Source organism: Onychomys torridus, chromosome 6 (assembly GCF_903995425.1).
Source record: "Onychomys torridus chromosome 6, mOncTor1.1, whole genome shotgun sequence".
Classification (NCBI taxonomy): Eukaryota; Metazoa; Chordata; class Mammalia; order Rodentia; family Cricetidae; genus Onychomys; species Onychomys torridus.
The window spans coordinates 71,842,080-71,865,518 of record NC_050448.1 but is presented as its reverse complement, the minus strand read 5'-3'; the positions used below and the strand labels follow the sequence as shown (position 1 = coordinate 71,865,518).

At 48.8% G+C, this 23,439-nt stretch overlaps 1 protein-coding gene across 1 annotated transcript; it reads right to left on the bottom strand.

The window, feature by feature from the left end:
• Positions 1 to 4,314: 4,314 nt before the first annotated feature.
• Gja5 (gap junction protein alpha 5) lies at positions 4,315 to 21,551 on the bottom strand. Its single transcript, XM_036191032.1, has 2 exons — positions 21,484 to 21,551; positions 4,315 to 5,778 (listed from the first exon to the last, which is right to left on the bottom strand). Exon 2 carries the CDS (start codon positions 5,743 to 5,745, stop codon positions 4,669 to 4,671), a length of 1,077 nt encoding a protein of 358 aa, XP_036046925.1. The 5' UTR covers positions 5,746 to 5,778; positions 21,484 to 21,551; the 3' UTR covers positions 4,315 to 4,668.
• Positions 21,552 to 23,439: the final 1,888 nt, after the last annotated feature.

Below are 23,439 nucleotides of genomic sequence, written 5' to 3'. Positions count from 1 at the left end.
TGACCTTTGTTTCTTTCTTGCAGAAATGGTAGCCTATTTGGCAGCAAAGGGCTAGGATGGCCTCTGATCCTTGTTTGGAGCATGAATCATTTTACCATTTTCCAAAGACATGTGATCTCATTCAGTGAGGTGAGAAGCCACCTCACTGTTGGAGAACCTTCCTGTACCTCAGTTTCCACGTACATAAAAGGGGGTGCTGAAACTATTTCACAAAATTATCTTTGCAGACCCCACTTTTCTCCTTTTCTTTTCTCCTCCTCTGTGTGGGTGTGTGTGCAGGTGCCTGTGCACATGTGTGGAGAGAGGACAACCTCAGGTGTTCTTCAGGAGCCATTCACCTTGTTTTCTGAGACACGGTTGCTCATTGGCCTGGAGCTTGCCACGTAAGCTTGTTGGCTGGCTGGTGGGGCCCCAGGGATCTGTCTGTTTCCATCTCCGCAGTGTTTGGATTGCACCACACCCCGTTTTTAGCCTTTAAAATATAGGATCTGTGGCTAGAACTCAGGTCCTCATGCTTGCCAGGGCAAGCACTTTCCAAAGCTGAACTACCTCACCAACCAAAGCCTGAGTCTAGGTCTAGTCTCTCCCGTGTACATTTGTTTGTGTCACATTCTGGAGACTTACGGTTCTTAGAATCAATACAAATTAACATTCTAATTGTACCAGTGTGTGAGTGTGTGCTGTGATGGGTATGTGTATGTATATATTTGGTACATGTGTATGAGTGAGTGAATGTGTGGATAGGTGTGAGTACATGTATGTAGATTATGTACATGAATGTTTGGTGTGTGAGTGTGTGTGTGTGTGTGTGCATATGTGTGAGTACATGTATGTGGATTATGTACATGAATGTTTGGTGCATGAGTGTGTGTGTGTACGTAGGATATATGTGTGTGGAGTATGTGTTGTATGTATATGAGTATGTAGTGCATATGTGTGTATGGGGATAGGTATGTGTCTTAGTGAGGGTTTCTATTGCTGTGAAGAGACACCATGACCACGGCATCTCTTACAAATGGAAGCATTTAACTGAGGGGCAGCTTACGTTCAGAGGTTCAGTCCATTGCTGTCATGGCAGGACATGGTGGCAGATAGGCAGACATGGTGCTGGAGAAGGAGCTGAGACAACATCTTGCAGGTGACAGGAAGTGGTCTGTGACACTGAATGGTATCTTGAGCATATAGGAGACCTCAAAGCCCATCCCCACAATGACACACTTCCTTCAACAAGGCCACACCTCCTAATAGTGCTACTCCCTTTGGGGGCCTTTTTTTCCCCAAACCACCACAGTATGCGACTGTGTGGCATATGAGTGAGTGTGTGGTGCACACACATACACACAGGCCAGAGGAGAACATCAGGTATCCTGCCCTCTCACCCTCTGTTCCCTGAACCCAGAGATAGGCTGGCGGCTAGTGACCTTCCACCCCCACAGTGCTAGATTTACGAGCCAATGGCCATGCCTTGTGGTGATATTTTGTTGTACTCTAATAAAACTTGCCTGAAGATCAGAGGACAGAGCCAGCCACAGAGTTAGCTACAGAGGTCAGGCAGTGGTGGCACACACCTTTTGTTGTTGTTGTTGTTGTTTGTTTATTTGTTTTGTTTTGTTTTTTGTTTTTTGAGACAGGGTTTCTCTGTGCAGCTTTGGAGGCTGTCCTGGACTAGCTCTGCAGACCAGGCTGGCCTCGAACTCACAGAGATCCACCTGCCTCTGACTCCTGAGTGCGCCACCACTGCCTGGCAGCACACACCTTTAATCCTAGCACTCAGGAAGCAGAGATCCATCTGGATCTCTGTGAGTTCAAAGCCACCCTGGAGTACATGAGATTAATCCAGTCTAAAAGAGAAACAGCCAGGCAGTGGTGTCACACACCTTTAATTCCAGTACTTGGGAGTCACATGCCTTTAATCCCAACACTAGGAAGGTTGAGACAGGAAGTGATATGGCTGGGTGGAGAGAGGAATGTAAGGTGGGAAGAGACAGAAGCTTACTTGCGCCTTTTTGGCTGAGGACTCAGAGGCATTCATTCAGAGGATTCATGGAGTTGGCGAAGTAAGAAGTGGCTGTGGCTTGTTACTTTGTCTCTCTGATCTTTCAGCATTTACCACAATATCCGGCTGCGGGTGTTTATTATAAGACCATTTAGGATTCGTGCAACAATGCCTAGCTTTTTATGCAGGTGCTGGGAATTTGAACTCAAGTCCTCAAGCTTGTGATCAAGTTATCCATTGAACTATCTCCTGGGGGCCCCCAATTGTTTCCTTTGTATGAGTTCATTTGTTTACCTTTGGTAGACCACAATATGAGCTCCAAAGGGGGACATTCTAGACCCATGCCTTAACTCTCTGGGTTCTCAACCACTCTATTGAAAATAATAACATCAGTTACCACTTAATTGCAAACTGTTACATCTGAAATAATCTGCTCTTCTCATCCCAAGCAGTCTCTCCCTTCACAGCCTAGTAGATATCACTAGATCCAATTTACAAGTGAGAAACAAAGCCCCAGGTATGTAGTAGGTCACAACAGGCCAGATGTAAATCAGCAGCTGGGACTCCATGCTCTCCCTTCCCCAGCAAGTCTGCCACCCTCTTAAAGGCACAGCCCAAAGGACATACAAACCAGAGTTAACATGTAGAGGCAGGTTTTATTTAAACATGTTACACATATTAGTTCCTTTCTCCCTTCTGAAGACCTCACCATCCAAGGCTGGCCTTAGATTTTCTAATCAAAAACACTCATTTCAGAAAATAAACACATCCCATAACTAGAAGAACAGAGAATCGTAATGCCAGTGTCGGTAACGGATGAAACATGGTGGGGGCTGGAACTGCCGGAATGCTTTCCCAAGAACCCTCTCACTTCCTGCCCAAGCCTTTCTCTCTACCCATCAGTAACATCCAAATGCCAGCAGAGGGACCCAGAGATGGGTCAGGGGACAAGAATGACCTCTGAACCTTCTTCACCTTCCTGTTCTGACTTCTCATGCCTGTCTCTTAGGCTGATTAAGATGTAAGCTCAGCCCTCCTGCCAGACAGCTGAAAGGGAGGCTGGAAGACCCAAGCTTCTCTGCACCGTTCCTTACGTTCTTTACGACTTTTCTTCCCCATGCTGTCAACATGCACACACACACACACACACACACACACACACACACACACCACACACGTACACACACACACACCACACAAATGTGCCCACACATACACATGCATATACACACACATATACATGCATATGCATACACATGCATATGTATATGTACACACACACACACACACACACACACACACACACACACACCCCATACACGGATGAGCATGCACACACACAAATCTGTTTTAATGTAGCAATGTGTCTATGAGTCTTGGTGTCTGATTCTGAGCATCTTTCATCTGCATAAAAAAAAAAAATGGAAGACACCTACTATGGATCTAATCAGTAGAGACCCCAGGCTAGACCCTGAGGAAGGCAAGGCTTTTCTGTAGTCCTTCCCTGGTAGTGTTCCTAGGGGTACCAAAGAAACATGGGAATTTAAATAAGGGCCTTGCCAAAAACAACTGGAGATCCCCTCCTTCCCTGTCCCCTCGATGCCTCTAAGTGGAAGACGTGTAAGGGAGGAAAGCCGGCTCTTCAGTGTCTTCTCTCTCTCTCTCTCTCTCTCTCTCTCTTTTTTTTTTTTTTTTTTAAATTTTCATCTTCACAGCAGAATTGTTTTTTCCCAGGAGGACCCAAGAAGCACAATGCTTCTTTGTTTCACTAAATCCTGGGGAAATTCCACTGAATTTGGTGGCTGGTAATCTGGCTAGGATTCAAGAGAGGATGGTGGCTTCTTGGACATTCTTGCTAACAAAGATTTTAGGGGGACACTGGCTGAAGAGCCATAGAAGCAGGCCAGGATGGTTTCTATCGTCAGGTTGGACAGTAAAGGAGTGCAGGATGACACACAATTCCAGTGGTACTTGTGTGTGCAGTGACTCCCTAGGGGTCTTGGCACCCTATGCTCGGGCGTCTCTCCTGGCAGAAAGGCTGTCACATCACTAGGATGAGGTGTGGGCACACACCAAGGCACTTGTAAAGCTGATGCTGGCCAAGGTCCAAGGACAACCCCTGAAAACTGAGAGGAGGGAGATGTAGCCTAGGGCAGCCCACCGCTACCTCACCTCCACTCCTAGGTATGGTCCATGGAAACAACAAATTCAAGGGAATGATACAATGTAAATTGCTTGATGAATACTCTGCATTGGCTGAGAACCTTGGGCTCAAAAAAAAAAAAAAAAAAAAAAAAAAAAAAAAAGTGTACCTAGTACCAAAGAAGCCAAGACTTGTAGGTCCTATCTGGTATGTTGCTAGTGTTGGTCTGTCCTTCCCAGGCCAGATTTTTGCCATGGTTCCTGTCCCTGCCTCCACCCTATCCAGTAAATCATGTGAAAGCCTTCACTGTGTATACTGGTAGAGGATGAGAAGGGACAGGACCTGAGGACTAGCCCTGACTTTGAGAACACTCTCGAACTGTAATTTTGAAAATGGATGATCAGCGCCATCCAGACCTGGGATCAGAAGGAGCACAGCAATGCTGAGAAGAATATTCTGTTATGAGAGACCGCGTCTCCCCGCCACAGCCTCCTGAGATCCCTTCTGGGACTGGCCCTCCCTCAGAGGGTCACACTGACAGGTCATCCGACCTTGCTTTGCTGCTGGCCTTGCTAAGGCGGCGCTTGTCACCAACATAGCTCGGGGGAGGGCGGTGGCTTGGAGAGGCTCCACTGGGCTCCTCGGGCTTCTGGCCATACTGCATGTGGATGAAACCCTCCCCAGAAATACGCTCCTGGTCCGGCATTCCCTCTGTAGCTAGAGCGTCTGCGTTCTTCCCGGAACCCATGTTATTACTGAAGTCACCTAAGAATTTCTCTCCAGAGCTGTTCTTCAGGCACTGATGGAAGGCAAGGGGAGGAGTGAGGCTCTGGACCAGGCTGGTGGAGGGTCCAAGAAGATGGTGCTTATCCGTTCCCTGCCGGGCCTTGACAAAGCGCTGTCGGATCTTCTTCCAACCCAGGTGGTAGAGCTCAGCCAGGCTGAGAAAGAGAGACAGTCCAGCCACAGCCAGCATAAAGACAATGAAGACGTTCTTCTCCGTGGGCCGCGAGACATAGCAATTGACTGGGTGAGGACAGGGACTCCTGCGGCAGACGTGCAGGGTGTCCAGGAAGACCCCGTAGAGGAGGTACTGACCCACGATGAAGGCCACCTCCATGGTGGTGCGGATCAGAATGGTGCAGACATAGGTGTTGAGTAGAGTGCCCTGGAGGACAATCTTCCCCTCCACTTCCTTCCAGCAGGACAGCTCTGCCTTCTCAGCCACCGGGTACTCGTAGGCACCCGTGCTACGGACCTCTTTGGCTTTCTCGGCATCCCGCAGCTTCTGCTTTTCCTGCATGCGCACTGTGTGCATGGCATGGCCCATGTAGACCAGAGACGGCGTGGACACGAAGATGATCTGCAGTACCCAATAGCGAATGTGAGAGATGGGGAAGGCTTGGTCGTAGCAGACATTCTGGCAACCAGGCTGAATGGTATCGCACCGGAAATCAGCCTGCTCATCTCCCCAGGAGGACTCAGCAGCAGTGCCCAGGACCAGCATTCGGAAAATGAACAGGACGGTGAGCCAGACCTTGCCGATGACCGTGGAGTGCTTGTGGACCTCCTCCAGGAACTCCCCCAGGAAGCTCCAGTCACCCATCTTGCTAAGCCTAGGAGACCGATCCCGAACCTTCTGCAAACAGAACAGAGAGAAAAAGATGTCTGTGAGGGATATCACAAGAGGTCTAGAAGGCCCCATCATGCTCTGGGCCATTGATCCATACCACTGTGTTCTTTAAGAAAGTGCCACCTTTGCTGGGTATAATGGTGCACACCTGTAATACTAGCACTTGGGAAGCAGATGCAGGAGGATCATGAGTTCAAGCTTCTTGTGGTCTCATAGAAAGTTAGAAACTAGCTGGGCTACACATGAGCCTGTCTCAAAAGCAAAAATGAAGCCGGGCGGTGGTGGAGCACACCTTTAATCCCAGCACTCAGGAGGCAAAGCCAGGCGAATCTCTGTGAGTTCGAGGCCAGCCTGGTCTACAGAGTGAGATCCAGAACAGGCACCAAAAACTACACAGAGAAACTTTGTCTTGAAAAACCAAAAAAAAAAAAAAAAAAAAAAAAAGCAAAACTGATTTGTGGATAGTTTCAAATAAAATAAATTATATGTCTAAAAAATGCTCTCTACTAATTAAAGACTGTTTGGTTTTGTTGTGATGTGACCTGGGCATCTGTAGTCAGGTCCTTAACAGGGTCGATCTGACCCACTTTTGCACACATGGACTGGCAGAGGCTGTGGTTTCATGCATGAAACAAAGTCCAGGCTTGGGTGGAGATGGGAGTCCTGAAGTCCCACCCCTGGCTGAGGAGGTATTGGCAACTGATGGCTGCTGGAGAAGGGAGAGACAGTTTTCTTCAGAGCTCTGCCCTGAGAGCTCCCCGGGCTGCCTTAGAGGGCCCTGCCCCATGAGCACATTGGCAGTACTAAATGGATTGACTTAGTCGGAGAAAGGGCAGATGAAGTTGGAGGGGATAGTGGTGGTGTCAAAGGTGGGAATTGAAGAGAGGGGAACGGGGGTGGGGTGGATTAGCAATGGACTTTTTAAAAACATCAGTTGGATGAGGGCGGGCAAGAGACAGCTCATCAGTTAAGAGCACTGGCTGCTGCTGTAGAGGACCCGGGTTTCTACGCCCACATGACGGCTCACAACTTCCCGAAACTCCAATTTTTGGGAATCCTGGTCTCATGGGCTGCTGCATGCATGCTGTGCACATGAATTCATGCACACACACACACACACACACACACACACACACACACACACACACACACACACACACACACACACACGCATGCATGTATACACACACAAAATAAACAAATAGCCTTAAAAATGAAGACAGTGTCATTTCCTTAAAGCCAAATGTAGTGAAAAAGTACCCTCCCACTCAAAAGTTAGCCCTAAGCCAAATCAGTCATGGATCCACATGAAGGATCTAGAAATCTTGTAAGGTGTGTGTTGCAATGTAGAGTCTGTGTCTTACCCCCAGACATTCTACTTCAGAAGGTGAAGTGTGTTAGGTCACAGCCTGCCCCTTGAAGACATCAGTCTCTAAGAGGCCCAGATCCTGCCCCACCCCATCCCCATGTTGTGGCCTAACAGCAGGCCCCTAATTAATGGTCTTAACCTGTACCTGGCTCCTCCATATGCTGAACTAGACCATGTAACAGGAAAGGTCTCACTACCCCCATAAGGATATTAAAAACCAGACACATCCTTTGTTAAGGGATTTCTCTTCTCTGCCCACCCCCCACCTCCAACTCCCGTAAGCTTCAGGCAATATGACAATGCTGACCTTCTTCATGTCAGTGATATGGTATAGCCATTGCAACTGTGGCTCCATTCGCTAAGAGATCTGCTTATAAAAAGTTGTACAAATGTCCTTTGTCCATCCATTCCCAGTCCCACTGCATTCCCAGATGCTTGCTGTGGTAGTTTGAATGAGAACGGCCCCCCTAGTCTCATACATTGAATGCTTGGTCCCCAGTTAGTGGAACAGTTTGGGACCGATTAGGAGGTGTGGCCTTGTTGGAGGAGGTGTGGCCTTGTTGTTGGAGGTGTGGCCTCGTTGGAGGAGGTGTGGCCTTGTTGGAGGAGGTGTGGCCTTGGCTGGAGGAGTAGGTCATTGGGAATAGGTTTTGTGGGTTCAAAGCCCACACCAGGCCCAGTCTCTCCCTCTGCTGCCTGTGGATCAGAACATCAAGCTCTCAGCTGCTGCTCTAGTGCCCTTCCTGTCTTCTTCCCACCATGGTGATCATGGACTAATCCTCTAAAACTGTAAACAAGCCCCCAATTAAATGCTTTCTTTTATAAGAGTCGCCTTGGTTACAGTGTCTCTTCACAGCAACAAAATCTCTAAGACATCCTCCTCCTTCCAGCTGCTTCTTGTACACCCTTGCACCCAAAGCTGAATGCCGGGCCCCCAGCCATTGCTTTCTTTAGGTCTCCCTGCTCCCTCCTCAGCTTCCTTGGTGATGCTCAGGACACTCATTCTCCATCCAGCACTTGTTCTCTTCTGCCCAGTGGGGAGATTTTGAGAACAGATAACATCTTTTCTCTGTCATCCAGAGACTGGCCCGAAGTAGGTGCTCAGTAGATCTTAACTGAGCAAAAGAGGAATAAGAGGCACGGGTGTTCTCTGCCCAAGGACAAGCCAATTGCTTGTTCCTTGCCTGTGTCCTGTTAGCAAGCTGAACAATCCAGCCAGGTGGAGCCAGAGAAGTGGCTCAGTGGTTAAGAGCACTTGTTGCTCCTACAGAGGACCCAGGTTCAGTTCTAGGACCCACATGGGGGCTCACAACCCAAGTGATCTGGGACTCTCTTCTGACTTCTTGTGGATGTCTGCATCCACATGCACACATAATTAAAAATAGAATAAATCTTTAAAAATGAAAATCGGAAGGGGAAGTTGGAAATGGAGAAAAAGAAACCATATAACTTCTCATTAAGAGAACACAGGTATAGGACTTATTCAGACTGCAAATTCCTGTTGTTACCTGCTGAGCTTAAACAAATAATTCGGTCTGTGTGCTGCTGCCCTCATCCACAAGTGGAGGGAGAGACTGGGACTCAGCTAACAGGGTGCTGCTAGGTGACATATAAACATCACTGTGCACAGAGCCTCGCATGTGACAAACAAAAGCCACAGCCCCTAACGACCAGAATCTAGTTAGGAAAAGGGGAGAAAAGTGTGTTCCAACAGAGGAAGGAGAAATGGAAGGAAGTGGGGAGACACAGGAAGAAACAGATACACAGAGGAAGTAAAAATAAAGGACATCTTCTTCAGGAGCTGGGACAAGTACCCCACACTTAATCCTTGAGGAATTTTCTCTTGATCTTTTCACGCTGTCACTCATTCCATCCAAGTCCCCAAGGAAGTATAAAAATAAATCCAGACAACGACCGTGACTCTTTGAAAGTCTGGTCTGTCAAGAGGTCTGACTGCTGGCCCCTTGCTCGTGGTCAGTGGGTGACACCTGGAAGAAGGGACGCCTAGGTTTTAAAAAATTATGCGGAAAACCAGAAACCTCATATTAGGACAGGTGTCTCATTAGGAGGGAATAACAGAAGTTATCTAGGGAGGTGTAGGGGTGAGGCAGACCCTCGGGTCCCTGTCAGAGGAAATAAGATGGAAAATCTTTCACTTTCACCTTCGGCCTATGTCAGAACAGCTTTAAGTGTTGCTACCGTGTACCAGCTGTTCAGGTTTTAATGTGAAATGTCCATGGCTGGAGTCAGTTTTGTAGTTACATTGAGTCCCTTTGGGGCCCAGTCAACCTCGGCCAAAGAAATTTGTAGATTAGCTACTAAGTGAGTTGACCGGGTGAACAACACACGAAATGCTTTCTAGATTTTATCTGTTTCATGGCAGGAAGTGTGCTGGGGGAGGTCAAAGGAAGTTGCCCATGCCATGAATAAATGCAGTGAACACAATGGTAACTTCCCTCAGTCCTTCAGTTGTGGACCTCTCTGGCATCCCACTGTTTTGAAGTTCAAACTCAAATCTCCCCAGTGAGACCTTCAAGCACTGTACGATTCAGTCTTTTCCCACTGGTTTCCTCATCTGCTCACTATTTAAGACATCCAGTTCTCCAGGCATATACACATACCATGCCTGTCACCTAGAATATCCTTCACTTCATCCATTCATTAATGTTTCTTTTTGAGGGGTGTGTGTGTGTGCAGTAGCCAGGTCATTTAGGCACCAAGAATTCAGTGTGAAGGAAAGTCAAGCAAAGATTCTTTGCTTTTGCTTAGCTTAATTCCCTTTATTTCCCTTACAGAGAGAAGTTAAATGCATACTTTCAGCAAAACATGCTGTGTTACAACATGCTAATACAGCCATGTTAATGTTAATACACTGAGGAAGGGTAAAAAGCGATTGGGGTATTCAATAGGAGCCTAAATCTGGTTTACTGGGTTTGTAGAGTCTTGTTGGGCCAGGGATATTCAAAGAGCTGTGGATAACTAATTGTGTTCCATATCCCTCTGCAACTGATCAGATCTGTAAAATCTCTAAGCTAAAAGAGGTGATCCCTAGGACCAAAATTCTGTTCTCAGGACCCACAACAGGCAGCTCACAATGCCACTAACTCCAAGTCGGGGAATGAGACACAATCTTCTGGATCTCAAGGGAACACACATACACACAGAATTTTAATACAGTAATGAAATAAATCTTAAAAAAGGCCAGGTATAGCAGTGTGCATCTATAATCCCAGCACCAAGTAAGTGGAGACAGGAACATCTGTATGGCTTGCTCAACAGCCAGGCTGGATGAATCAGTGATCAGACAGAGATGATAGATAGATACATGATAGATAGATAGATAGATAGATAGATAGATAGATAGACAGATAGATAGACAGATAGATAGAATAAAATATTTTTAATCAAGGAAGGAAAATGTGTCCTGAATATGCATTGCACTATCCTGTGGTCTGAGCTCCTAGGAGGAGTAAAGAGAAGAGAGTGAAGAGTGAGCTGAGCACCAGCGTTCATCTCTCTCTATGTGACCAGGCAACCTCCCTGTACTGGTAGTTTTTGTCAACTGACACAAACTAGAGTCGCCTTGGAAAAGGGAACACCAATTCAGGAATTACCTTCATCACACTGGCCTTTGAACATGTCTGTGGGGCATTTTCTTAATTAATAATTGATGGGGAATGACCCAGCCCACTGTGGGTGGCACCACCTGGACAGATGGTCTAGACTGTATAAGAAAGCAGCTGAGGGAGCCCTGGGGAGCAAGCCAGTGAGCAGTGTTTCTCCATGTCTCTGCATCAGCTCCTGCCTTCAACTTCCTGCCTTGGCTTCCCTCAGTAATGGACTGTCACTTGGAAGTGTGAGCCAAATAAACGCATTCCTTCCCAAGTTGCTTCTGATCAGTGTTTTTATCACACCAACAGAGTCACTAACTAGAACACTCCCACTACTTCACCATCCCACCATCCCACCATCCATCCCACCATCACACCATCCCACCATCCCACCATCACAACATCCATCCCACCATCCCACCATCCCACCATCCCACCATCCCACCATCCATCCCACCATCACAACATCCATCACACCATCCCACCATCACACCATCCCATCATCCCACCATCCCACCATCCCACCATCCCACCATCCATCCCACCATCACAACATCCATCACACCATCCCATCATCACACCATCCCATCATCCCACCATCCCACCATCCCACCATCCCACCATCCATCCCACCATCACAACATCCATCACACCATCCCATCATCACACCATCCCACCATCCCACCATCCCACCATCCCACCATCACACCATCCCACCATCACACCATCCCACCATCACACCATCCCACCATCACACCATCCCACCATCCCACCATCCAACCCACCATCCCACCATCCCACCATCCCACCATCCATCCCACCATCCCACCATCCCACCATCCCACCATCCCACCATCCCACCATCCCACCATCCATCCCACCATCCCACCATCCCACCATCCCACCATCCCACCATCACAACATCCATCCCACCATCCCACCATCCCACCATCCATCCCACCATCCCACCATCACACCATCCCACCATCCCACCATCCATCCCACCATCCCACCATCCCACCATCCCACCATCACAACATCCATCCCACCATCCCACCATCCCACCATCCATCCCACCATCCCACCATCACACCATCCCACCATCCCACCATCCCACCATCCATCCCACCATCCCACCATCCCACCATCCCACCATCCATCCCACCATCCCACCATCACAACATCACACCATCACAACATCCATCCCACCATCCCACCATCACACCATCCCACCATCCCACCATCCCACCATCCATCCCACCCATCCCACCATCCCACCATCCCACCATCCATCCCACCATCCCACCATCCCACCATCCCACCATCCCACCATCACACCATCCCACCATCACAACATCACACCATCACAACATCACACCATCCCACCATCCCACCATCCATCCCCACCATCCCACCATCCCACCATCCCACCATCCCACCATCACAACATCACACCATCCCACCATCCCAACATCACACCATCCCACCATCCCACCATCACATCATCCCACCATCCCACCATCCCACCATCCCACCATCACACCATCACAACATCCCACCATCACACCATCCCATCATCACATCATCACAACATCCCATCATCACATCATCCCACCATCACACCATCACAACATCCCACCATCACACCATCCCACCATCCCATCATCACACCATCCCACCTCCCACCATCACAACATCCATACAACCATCCCATCATCACACCATCCCATCATCACACCATCCCACCATCACACCATCCCACCATCACATCATCCCACCATCACACCATCCCACCATCCATCCCACCATCCCACCATCACACCATCCCACCATCCCACCATCCCACCATCCATCCCACCATCCCCACCATCCCACCATCCCACCATCCATCCCACCATCCCACCATCCATCCCACCATCCCACCATCCCACCATCCCACCATCCATCCCACCATCCACCATCCCACCATCCACCATCCATCCCACCATCCCACCATCACCATCCCACCATCACAACATCACACCATCACAACATCACACCATCCCACCATCCCACCATCCATCCCACCATCCCACCATCACACCATCCCATCATCACACCATCACACCATCCCACCATCCCACCATCACACCATCCCACCATCCCACCATCCCACCATCCCACCATCCCACCATCCATCCCACCATCCCACCATCCCACCATCCCACCATCCATCCCACCATCCCACCATCACACCATCCCACCATCACAACATCACACCATCACAACATCACACCATCCCACCATCCCACCATCCATCCCACCATCCCACCATCCCACCATCCCACCATCCCACCATCACACCATCACACCATCCCACCATCCCACCATCACACCATCCCACCATCCCACCCATCACACCATCCCACCATCCCACCATCCCACCATCCCACCATCACACCATCACAACATCCCACCATCACACCATCCCACCATCACACCATCACACCATCCCACCATCACACCATCCCACCATCCCACCATCACAACATCCATCACACCATCCCACCATCACACCATCCCACCATCACACCATCCCACCATCACACCATCCCACCATCACACCATCCCACCATCCCACCATCCCACCATCCCACCATCACACCATCACACCATCCCACCATCCCACCATCCCACCATCCCACCATCCCACCATCCCACCATCCCACCATCCCACCATCCCACCATCCCACCATCCCACCATCCCACCATCACACCATCCCACCATCACACCATCCCACCAACACACCCTCCATAATAAACAGTATCTCTTAAGCTGTGAGCCAAAACAAGCCCTTCCTTCCATAAACTGCTTTTGTGAGGTATTACTGTCACAGCCCGAGAAAAGTAACACAAATAACAACATCACACAGCAGTTCTAAGGAGGTCGGAATCTCCTTCCTAAAATCCAGTGAAACAACTAATACTTTCACCTTTCAAATGTGCTGCTCTGCAGCCTCCTGCCAGCTCAGTATTCAGAATTACAGGTATTCAGGCTTTGCTATAAGTGAACGGCTCCTCGTTCACTCTGTTCAGTGATTCCTACCGCCTGTTCTGCAGAGGAGAAACCTAGTGACAGCTGATTAAAGAAGCAGAACCCGGTCTTCAGTGACTGGCCAATCTAGTGCAATGCCAGGAAGTCCCTTCCATCTTCCCTCCACACATGGGGCTCATCAACTCTCAGGTCTCTGCGCTTGGAACTTCGCAAACTCCCACGAATGTTGGGCCACTGAGTGATTTCAGACATGAATCTGCTGTTTGGTGATAATGCCCAGGGCCAGCTTTTATGCAATCAAGCAAATATTTATTATGCTCCCTTGATGTAACCTATGCTATATATAGTGCTGGGGAAAGCAAGTAGGAAAGCATAACTCACTTCGTCTTGAACGTTTACCGAGTGTCTTCTTACACCAGCCCAGTGCTAGAACAAAGGTCGATGTGACTCTATGGTAGAGAAACACTGTGTTGTGAAGGAACACTAATAAAGCCAGAAACAGATTAGAAATTGAGTGTGATGTGTCATACAAACAAGTCAAACAGCATTGCTCTGAGAGCAGGTGGGTGGGTAAGAGGACTTCCTGGAGGAGGCAACCTTAGGAGATATGATGTTTATTGGGACACAGAGTGGGAGAAGGAGATACAGGAGAGATGAGGACATTTCAGACACAGAGACTGCAGGAAGGAACTCAGTGGGATGAGAACTGGCGTGGCTTTGGGGTGCAAAGAAAACCAGAGGAGGGAGTCTGCCTAGGAGGCAGATTGTGGAAGACTCTGGAGGTCATGCCTCAGAGTCTTCCATGTATTCACTATGCCCAGTACATGCTTTGCTCCTGAGGGCAGACCCTGAGAAAGTAGCCCTCCCAGGGGGCTTGGGATATTAAGGACTACACAATTTGTAATCTCCATGACTTCTTTAGTAATGGCTGCAGCATAAACCATGTAGGCCACAGGAGGCAGGTGTCCTCCAACATGCTTCCTAGAATTGCACCCTCGCCTCTCTTGATCAGGAGTACATATTATGAACGAACAAGTGGCTTCCAATGGGGTAGCTGGGAATCATCTATTTTCTTTGGTAAGAATTTTATTCTTTGGGGTTGCATGTAGCAAACTTTCTAATATAATGTCTGACAACAATTTCTGTGTGTCCAAGTCAGCAGCCGAGACTTAGGGTACACTGGAAAGTCTCCAGGGTCTCACAAACATACTAAGCCTATTTGTTCCACTGGCTATGTATCGTCTCTCATTGGAGTCTCCTCAAGGAATTCACCTCCTATGTTGCACCGTGTACCTGGTGGTATGTATACCATAAAAACAACAATGGATGAAGGATAGCATTCACATGACTCAAAACACCAAGGACCCAATGAATCGAGGCTGATCTTCCTCAACTGCTAGAGAAAGGGACTAAAATAAATGAGCAGAGTTAGCACCACTTAGGAGTCAATTGGCACACGGAAGGCCAGCCTCCTGGGAAGCCTGCTTAGGGGCTCCTGTGAGTCAGAACACCAAAAAGATGGGAGCCACCAGACTTTCCTTCTGCCTGTGGCATTCAGGACTGAATGTGTCTGCAGGAGACACTGCCACTGTGGACTATTCATTCCTTCATGCCTCCTCCCCTCAGATCACTGGGAAACTTTTCCAAGTTTGTCAAAATTAGATTATAAGACCACTCCACAGAGGCTAATTCTGGACAATGACACATGCTCTGGGCAGTATCTTATAGATCTCTGTTCCTCAATAAAGGCTGTTATTCATAGTAATAATAACAGTCCCCTGGGGCTCTGCTGCGATTCCGCTCGGCATACAGTGGAATGCAACAGAGAGAAGGATAGGCGTGCTTCCCAAATAAGAGAATTCTGTTGTAAAGTGCCCCAAAGGGCCCCCTCAAAGAATGCCTCAGGCACAGTATTGTGCCAGTTCAGTTTGTGCAGAGTGTTTACTGAGCGACTGCAGAACGCCAGACAGTCGAGGTGGCTGCAAAGTGCCAGGAGGAATGTCGAATCAGAGTTCTTGTGTACTCACTCGTGCAGTGTTCTGATCCCCGCTTTCCTAGCAGCTTTCCCCCGAAAACACGTGGGAAGAATTCCATGCAAAACTGGTTTAAGGACTCAGCTATCCCAATCATCTTTACTGTCCTTGAAATTCTCAACTACATCATCTAGCTTATCTAGTGTTTTACACACACACACACACACACACACACACACACACACACACACACACACACTGATGATGGTGAAACAATATTTACTGAGCTATTTCGGTGAGCTGAACACCCCATAAACCTTACAGACTGTTTCATTTGAGCCTCACAACAAGCTCAGGAAACGGAGGCCATTCTCATCCCCTTGTAGAGCTCAGAGTGAAATCACAGTACCAGAAGAAGGCAGAGTTGGGTCAAACCCAGATCATGGAACACCTGTCTGCAATGCTCCATCCTAACAACCGGGCTAATTTCCATCTACATTAGCTGCCCTGCCTTCCTTTGTCCCACCAGGAGAGGCTGGCCACTTCTGTAGGAGGTGACTGGATGCTCATGGGACAATTGTTACACTCGGAGTTGATTTAAGTAGCTGGAGGAATTCTTACTGTTCAGGTTTAAATTCTGAAGGGAATGAGCAGGCACCTGGCAATAGCTGCTGCTACTGAGCATGCGCTGTGAGCTGCTTCCCCAGCTCTAGAAGGTGACTAGGGCCAGCATCCCTGAACCTCGATCACTATATACGGGAGAGGAAGATGGAGGTGAGAGAGAGGAGGGAAGGAACAGATGGATGAGATACAGTTTTCCTCCTCCTCAAGCCGGCGGCAGATAATTGACTCTTTTTAAAATCTAATTATTTCATTCTGGCAAGGACAGCTTGGTGGATTCAGAGACACCTGCCAGCGCATTGTTGTTTAGAAGCCAAGAGAGTGAAGGGCGGAGGTAAAGGGAAGAAAGAATTGTGTTGGGAAAAGCTGTCATTTCCTTCTTGAAAGGTTAAAAAGGAGTAGTTAGAAGTGGGTAGTGTTCAGAAATACTAATTTACAACAAAATATTAGGTCTTTATTAATTACCCCACGGGAGTTGCTTAGTTCCTATGTAATTAGTAATGAAAACTCTATTTATGATGATACTCAACTGGCTTTATTGTTCCTATGGTCTTGTAATAGATTCATAGAGCCTTACAGCTGCAGACACAGACATCTCTCAGACTCAACCCTATTTTTACATGAGACAACTGTAGACCAGAGACCACAAGGACATTAGCACTGTTGAGAGCAAGGTGGATTTCTATGTGCACAGCTCTCTACAAAGCATGATTTAAAACCCATCCACTAACTCTCATAGGGAAGTCATATTATTCCATTTCACAGAAGAGACAATGGAGGTCCAAGGGTTTGGAAACTGGTCCAAAGTCCCATGATTGGGAAATGCAGCAAAGGGACCTGACTTACCATTCTGATCCCAAAGCCCACTTTGTCTTGACAAAGAGAAAGACAAAAACTCCTAGAACAAACCAAGTATGACAGACCTATATCCAGAACACCAGTCTCAACTAGTGAGGAGGGCATTGCTCACTTCATCCAGTCCCACAAGAAGCCCAGGATTTCTTCTGTTACCTTCTGTTTTATCGGCTCTTGCTTGTGCTATTCCTGGCATGAGTCACTGTGTCAGGGGCCTCAGCCCACAGTGCTCAGAATCCCTAGACTCTTCAGCGTCTGCCACCATTTGGTCAGAATTCACATATAGAAAGTTATTTCCTTTTTTAGCCAATAAGTGCCCTTGGCTGTGGCAGTCTCTTGGACTTCTGGCTAGCCAAACAGCACTCCGAGGGCTCGTAGCTATCCCATAGTAACAAGGACAACAGAAACAGTCATAGCCAGATGATAGACTCATGCTTTCTACGAAATACTGGGGCCAGGACTCCAATTTCATTGCTCCCTAGTTGAGTGGTCTCAGTTCCCAGCTCAAAAACAAATGGGAAGGTTTAGTCAAGGGCACTAAAGAATCTATGAAGATGTGGAAGCATCTAGAACACTATTTGGCACATTGTAGGCATCCACTAATACCTCGTTTTCTTTTCTGATGTTTCCAGTAAAAACCATCAACCTTGACCCGATCACCCAACTTGACAGTGAACTTGAATTCTCAAGAAACAGGTTAGTGCCACTGCAAGGCTCTCGTGGCACTAGGTACCGGACGGCAACTGTCAGAGACAAGGAAACACGGCGATTGGAAGGACACTCACGCACCTGTTAGAGGGTTGTTTAACTAGGCATCAAGACCCTCTGGGCAAGACTGAGAGAGGTGTATGTAGGCCTGTTCAGATCAGGTCCCTCTTGTCCCCGAGGCAGGCTTGCCTCAGACACATCTTTAGCGCCTGAGCATGCTTCATGGGATTGAAGCATGAAAGCCCTTTGGATGTGTTCATAGCCGAAGGCAAAGCAGAAGCCAAGCAGAGAGGTCTACTGGGAAGAGAGAGAGAGGAACTTCTCTACTGTAAACTGCAGATTAGAGACATCTCAGTCGGCTACTTCTGCCTCCTCCTGAAGCTCTGAACTAAGAACTTTCCAGGTTGGCATAGTTGGGATTCTGGAAGTCCTTTGTAGATGCTCAGTGATAGCGCCTCATGAAGGAAGCTCTTCCTGGCTCCAACTATTTTGCTGCGGCTTTAGACAGATGCATTCCTTTCCCTAAACCACAATGCATTGATCTAAGGAAAAGCAGCTAGGTAGAATGTTTGCCAAGGCTTGACAATTCTAAGTGGGTACATCTGGGGAGCCTGGGACTTGCCCAGTTATGAGAAGTTGGCAGTTGAGTTTTTGGCAAAATCCAGAGGAAAAAAAACAGACTTTCTAACTCTTAGCTTAGGAGTCAGCAAGAATGGTCCAGAGGGGTGGGGGTGGGGGTGGGGGTTAGGGACGGCATCTGTAGTCATAAAAAGCAAGCAGTACCTTCTCGGAATTAGGTGTCGTGGCTGGCCTTCCCTGAAGAAAAGGCTTTTGTATCAAGTGAGATGTAATTCAAAGAGCTGGGGGCTGAGGACCAGGTCTGCTCGAGTAGGCCTTATTGTTCTATTTTTGGTTCAACAGCTAGCATATGGCTGGGGTGTAGCTCAGTGGTTGGGTGCTTGTACTCATGGATTCAGACCCTAGTGTTCAACGTGTAACAGTAAATAGTTTTCATGCAATGCATTCTAAACCTCACAGAAGAGTCCCTTCTCCTGAAGCTGAGGATCAGAGACATTAAGTAATTTGCCTGAAGTCACACAGCTAATTTCCAAACATCTGAATTAGACACTGTCATGTGCTCTGTGCTATTTCAATCTCTCTGATTCTGAAACCTCGAAGCTCCCTTTATTTATCAAAGTGAATGGATTGCTGTTTTTTTTTCTTGCCCATTATTTGCTAATATGTCAGAAACAATTGATTCAGAAAGCGGCACTAAGCGGTCAGTCATTCACAAGTCAGTCTTTTCCAACAGGCAGGAAGTAAGCTATTTTCTCACAGGAAAATGGGCATCTCTCCTTTCTGGCTAGCTCAAGCCTTGAGCCCAGAGCCAGGCCTGCAGGCACACAGAGAGCTCACACAGACAGCTGCTGAAAGCACCTGTGGAACACTAGTCCTTCGCTGGAAGGAGGAGAGCTTGACCTCAGATCTCCTGGTTCAGGTATCGCAGGTCTCCACGTCGGGTCCCGAGTGACAGACATAACTCACCTTGTCCCGCTTTAATTGGCAATCCCCAGGGTGGTCAGCCAGCACCCTGGAGGCCCTGTGATAGCCTTGGTGACTGCTGGAGTACGTGACTCCCTGCTGTCTGTACCTCCTAGCAGCCAACAGAGGTGAGGAAGAGCCGGCAGGAAAGCAGTGGGTGCCTTAAGTGGAGAAAGCATCAGGGAAGGATGGGAAGGATGAAAGAAAGACAGATAAGGACAGGGCAGAGCAGGTGTTATCTCCAGCAAGTCTCGGTCCTTTTCTAGGTCTTGGTCTCCTGGTCAAAGGAGTTGGACTGGCCGGTGTGAGGCCTCTTCCAGTTTTAATGCCCCAAGACTTTGGGCCAGTGCACGGAGCAGGGATAGGAGTAAGGCAGCTAAGAGATGAGAACAGTGACTGGTGTCAGGAACCCAGCCAGACACCACTGGAGTTCCAAAACAGTGGCAAGGCAGAGCCCCTGGACTCAGTGAGTGACGTGGCTCTGTGAACATCACCTGTATAGGAAAGACGGGAGCCAAAGGACATCCCTCTTGGGGTTTTCCACTCTGTACTACAGACTCCTCACGGGAGCTGCTGAGTGAGGAAAGGGCCTGGAGGGGTAGACATGGGTTACAGACTCCAAAAGTCTCTGCTGGCCCAGGGGTAGGGGTGGAGACCTGACAGGAAGGCAGAAAGTCCAGAGTTGTCCCTAGAGAGCAACAAATCAGGCTCTGGGGTAAGACTCTAGGGACAATGGGTAGAGAAGATGGAGGCCACTTAACCCGCTACTGTGAAAGTCAGGCTGGTGTGCCTGCTAGCCACAGGGCCGCCGAGGTCACCCTGCACACAGCGGTCCTGGTCTCTCCTCTGCCAAGCATCTCTGGGTTTCAGGTCTCCTGACCCTTGTCAAGTGTCTTCCACTGCCCTACCTTCTCCCAGGCCAGTCTGGCCATGCTATCCTTAAGCCTTGGCCGGAAAGCACCCGTGTTAGTGATGAGGAGTAACCAGGAGTCTCTGTGATGGACATGATGAGGGGACACTGGGAAGAGGAGACAGGAACCAATTGGATGAAGAATGTGAATCTTTGAGTCAAGTGATGCTTTTTAAGTGGTACTGAGTTGCCTTGGAGCCTATGGAATCCTAGTTCTGCACAGTGTTGCTACAAATTGGACCAGAGAGGGTCCTTCTACTTCCAACTTTTCATAGGAGAACAATGAGAACCAGGAGGAGGAAGTGTCACACCCAAGGTCACAAAGCTACTTAGGGCACCAGCCCCAGGTTTCCCACCTCCAGGTCTGGGTTCTATTGTCACATGATCAGAAGAAGCTGCTGCCGCCTCAGGCTGCCTTCAGGTAGCATGGAGCCTTCCAGGCCTCCTCCCTCAGATTAACTCTCTGGATCTCATAGGTCTCTTTGACCTGACCTCCGGGGCAGCTGGGATTCTTGTACGTGGCCACTGCACAGTGGGGCCATGATACACAGCAGGAAGCTAAGCAGAGAATATTTTTAAACTGTCCAACATGCCTTATGAAGAAAAAAAAAAAAAAACAAACCAAACAACCAACACATTCTCCTAGATGCTGTGGAAAGCATTTCCAAGAGATTCCATGCCTAGAGAAAACATAGTAAAACACTGCTGGGGTTGTTGTTGGTTTTTGTTTTGTTTTGTTTTTGTTTTGTTTTTGTTTTTTAAAGGGCCAATTCCCACTTACCAAAAGTTCTTGGAAATGCACTAGTGACCCACTTCTTAAGATGCCCCAGAGCACTGCGATTCCAGGGGCGGGGCAGACTGTGACCCGAGGGGCCCGACACACTCGCATTTCAAGACAGGAATCAGTAGATTTACCAACCTTCCTGTTTAATTTAGCCAAGCTTCACAGTGGCAGGAATAGAGATGGGTAGGGAATCACAGGTACGGAGGGAGACTAGCTCCTTATCCAGCCTCTGGAGAGGCAAGTCTCTGAGCTACTTCCCTCTGAGGTGTCGTTTTTAGCTTTTAAAGTTCAAGTCCACCCTTACCTGCCTCTTCGCCTCTCCCTGGAGTTGGCGTCTTCGCGCTCTGGCGGCCGTTCAACTCACCACTGTCATTTGCTCCTGAGCCTGTCGGTTTCCCCTCCCACCCTCTTTTAATCGGTATCCCGAACCCTTCCTCCTCCCACTTCTTCCTCGCCTCTCTCTCCCCACCCCTTTCCCCTTCTGGGTCCCTCCCTCCCCTCTCTCTCTTGCGCTCTTAGAATTTTGCGCTCATTTACAAGTCGTCCCCCTGCCTCTCCTCCCCAGCCCCCGCCCTCCCCCCAACCCGGAGAAAGATACCCCTCTACTCCCTCACCCCGCTGCCCTCTGCTGTCCTGGTGACTGTCTTTGTCCCGGCCGTTCCCTGCACTTGCTCTTTCCCAGCTGGCTCGGGGCACAGCCTCCCTGGGTCTTTTCCTGCCCACCCCTCTGCTGAGGCTTCGAAATTCTGCTTTCCTGAAGCGCCCCCATGGAAAAAAATCCCTCTTCCCCGTCCTTTCTCTGTCACCAAAAAAAAGAAGGTGTCCGTCCACACAGCAAGCCCTCAGAGAGCCCGGGAAAATGTAATTCTTTCAAGTCACAGCTGTTTGGCGCCCAGAATGGATGCAAGGCTTAACCTGAATGGTGGAAGGCCCTGACCTGGAGTTCCAAATGGTGGAGCCGCCTTCCCCACCATCCAGAGTATTCTCTCTCTCTCTTCTCCTCTAACCGGAAGACAGCATCGTCTGTGTGCCTGGGCACTGGGCTAGGGGCTTCACATAAGTGGCCTGTTTTATTCCATTTAATCATCCCAGTTTCTGATTCACACAGGCAAGCATTTTTCTGCAATGCCCCTGAAGAAACAGAGGGTCAAGGAAATTGAGTAACAGAATCAGCTGAGTGGCAGGTTAGACTTCAAAGTTTTAGCCAATGCTAAAATTCACCTCCTTGAGCAATCCAAAGAAGTGTGTAGATGCCCCTGGTGTAACTGAACCAGTGAGAGATCTTAGTATATGATTTGTCACGGGAGAGCAAATTCAGAAATCATGGTGCATCCATCACCTCAGACCACCTTCTCTTCCGTCTTGTACCAATTCCTCTGTTTGAGCATTAAACCCTGGATCTAGTGGGGGTGTGGCAGATGTCAGAAGTGGGGGTTACTGAAGTCAGAAAAACCAGTGACTAAGAGCCCACAGATATGACAGCTGGGGCAAAGAATCTCAGCCAGGGAAACTGAGGGACAGTCTAGACTCCTTGTCAGTGTCACATACCACAGTGGGTGGCAGGTGCCAGGCCAGCTCACAGATCTGCCTCCTGCTCCACATAGTTGTCTACTTGGAGCCAGTCACAAATGGACTCTATTTTCCACGGGTGAATAAGCTGAGGGCCAGCAGGAGAGGACAGAGTACGGGGCTTCATGTGCTGGATCCAGAGAAGGGAAATAACACTGCTAGAAACAAGTACAGAGGCTTGCTTCCTTAGCAAGAATGTCCTGCGCCAGCCTGCCCAGTGTGAATCCTGGCTCTGCCACTTGATGGTGAGAGCAACACCGGGCAAGCCACCCTCCGTGAAGCTCAGGTTTTTCAGTTGTGTTCTGGGGGTAATGTTTTCCACTTCTCAGGGTCATCACAAGAACTGATGAAGGTCTGTAAGGACTGAGGTGAGTGGTTACTACAGGGAGAGGCAATAGGTCTGAGTACAGAACACAGCACAGTGTGGTACAGCATGGAGCCTGTTCCTCCCCCCCCCCTCCCATGATGGCTGGGATAGAGTTCAGCCCATGAAGCTAGCACCGGGAGCCCTGGGTCCCAGTTTCTTTTCAGATTGCCCCCATCCTGCGACTCTGTCCCTACTTCCCAGCCACTCCACACAAGGCTTGGTTAGGTGACTATTAGCCAGAGACAGCCAGTTAAGATCCCATAAAGTCTCACCTGGGGTGATCTGAAGTGGGGAGGGTTTAATGGAATATTAACTCATAGATCA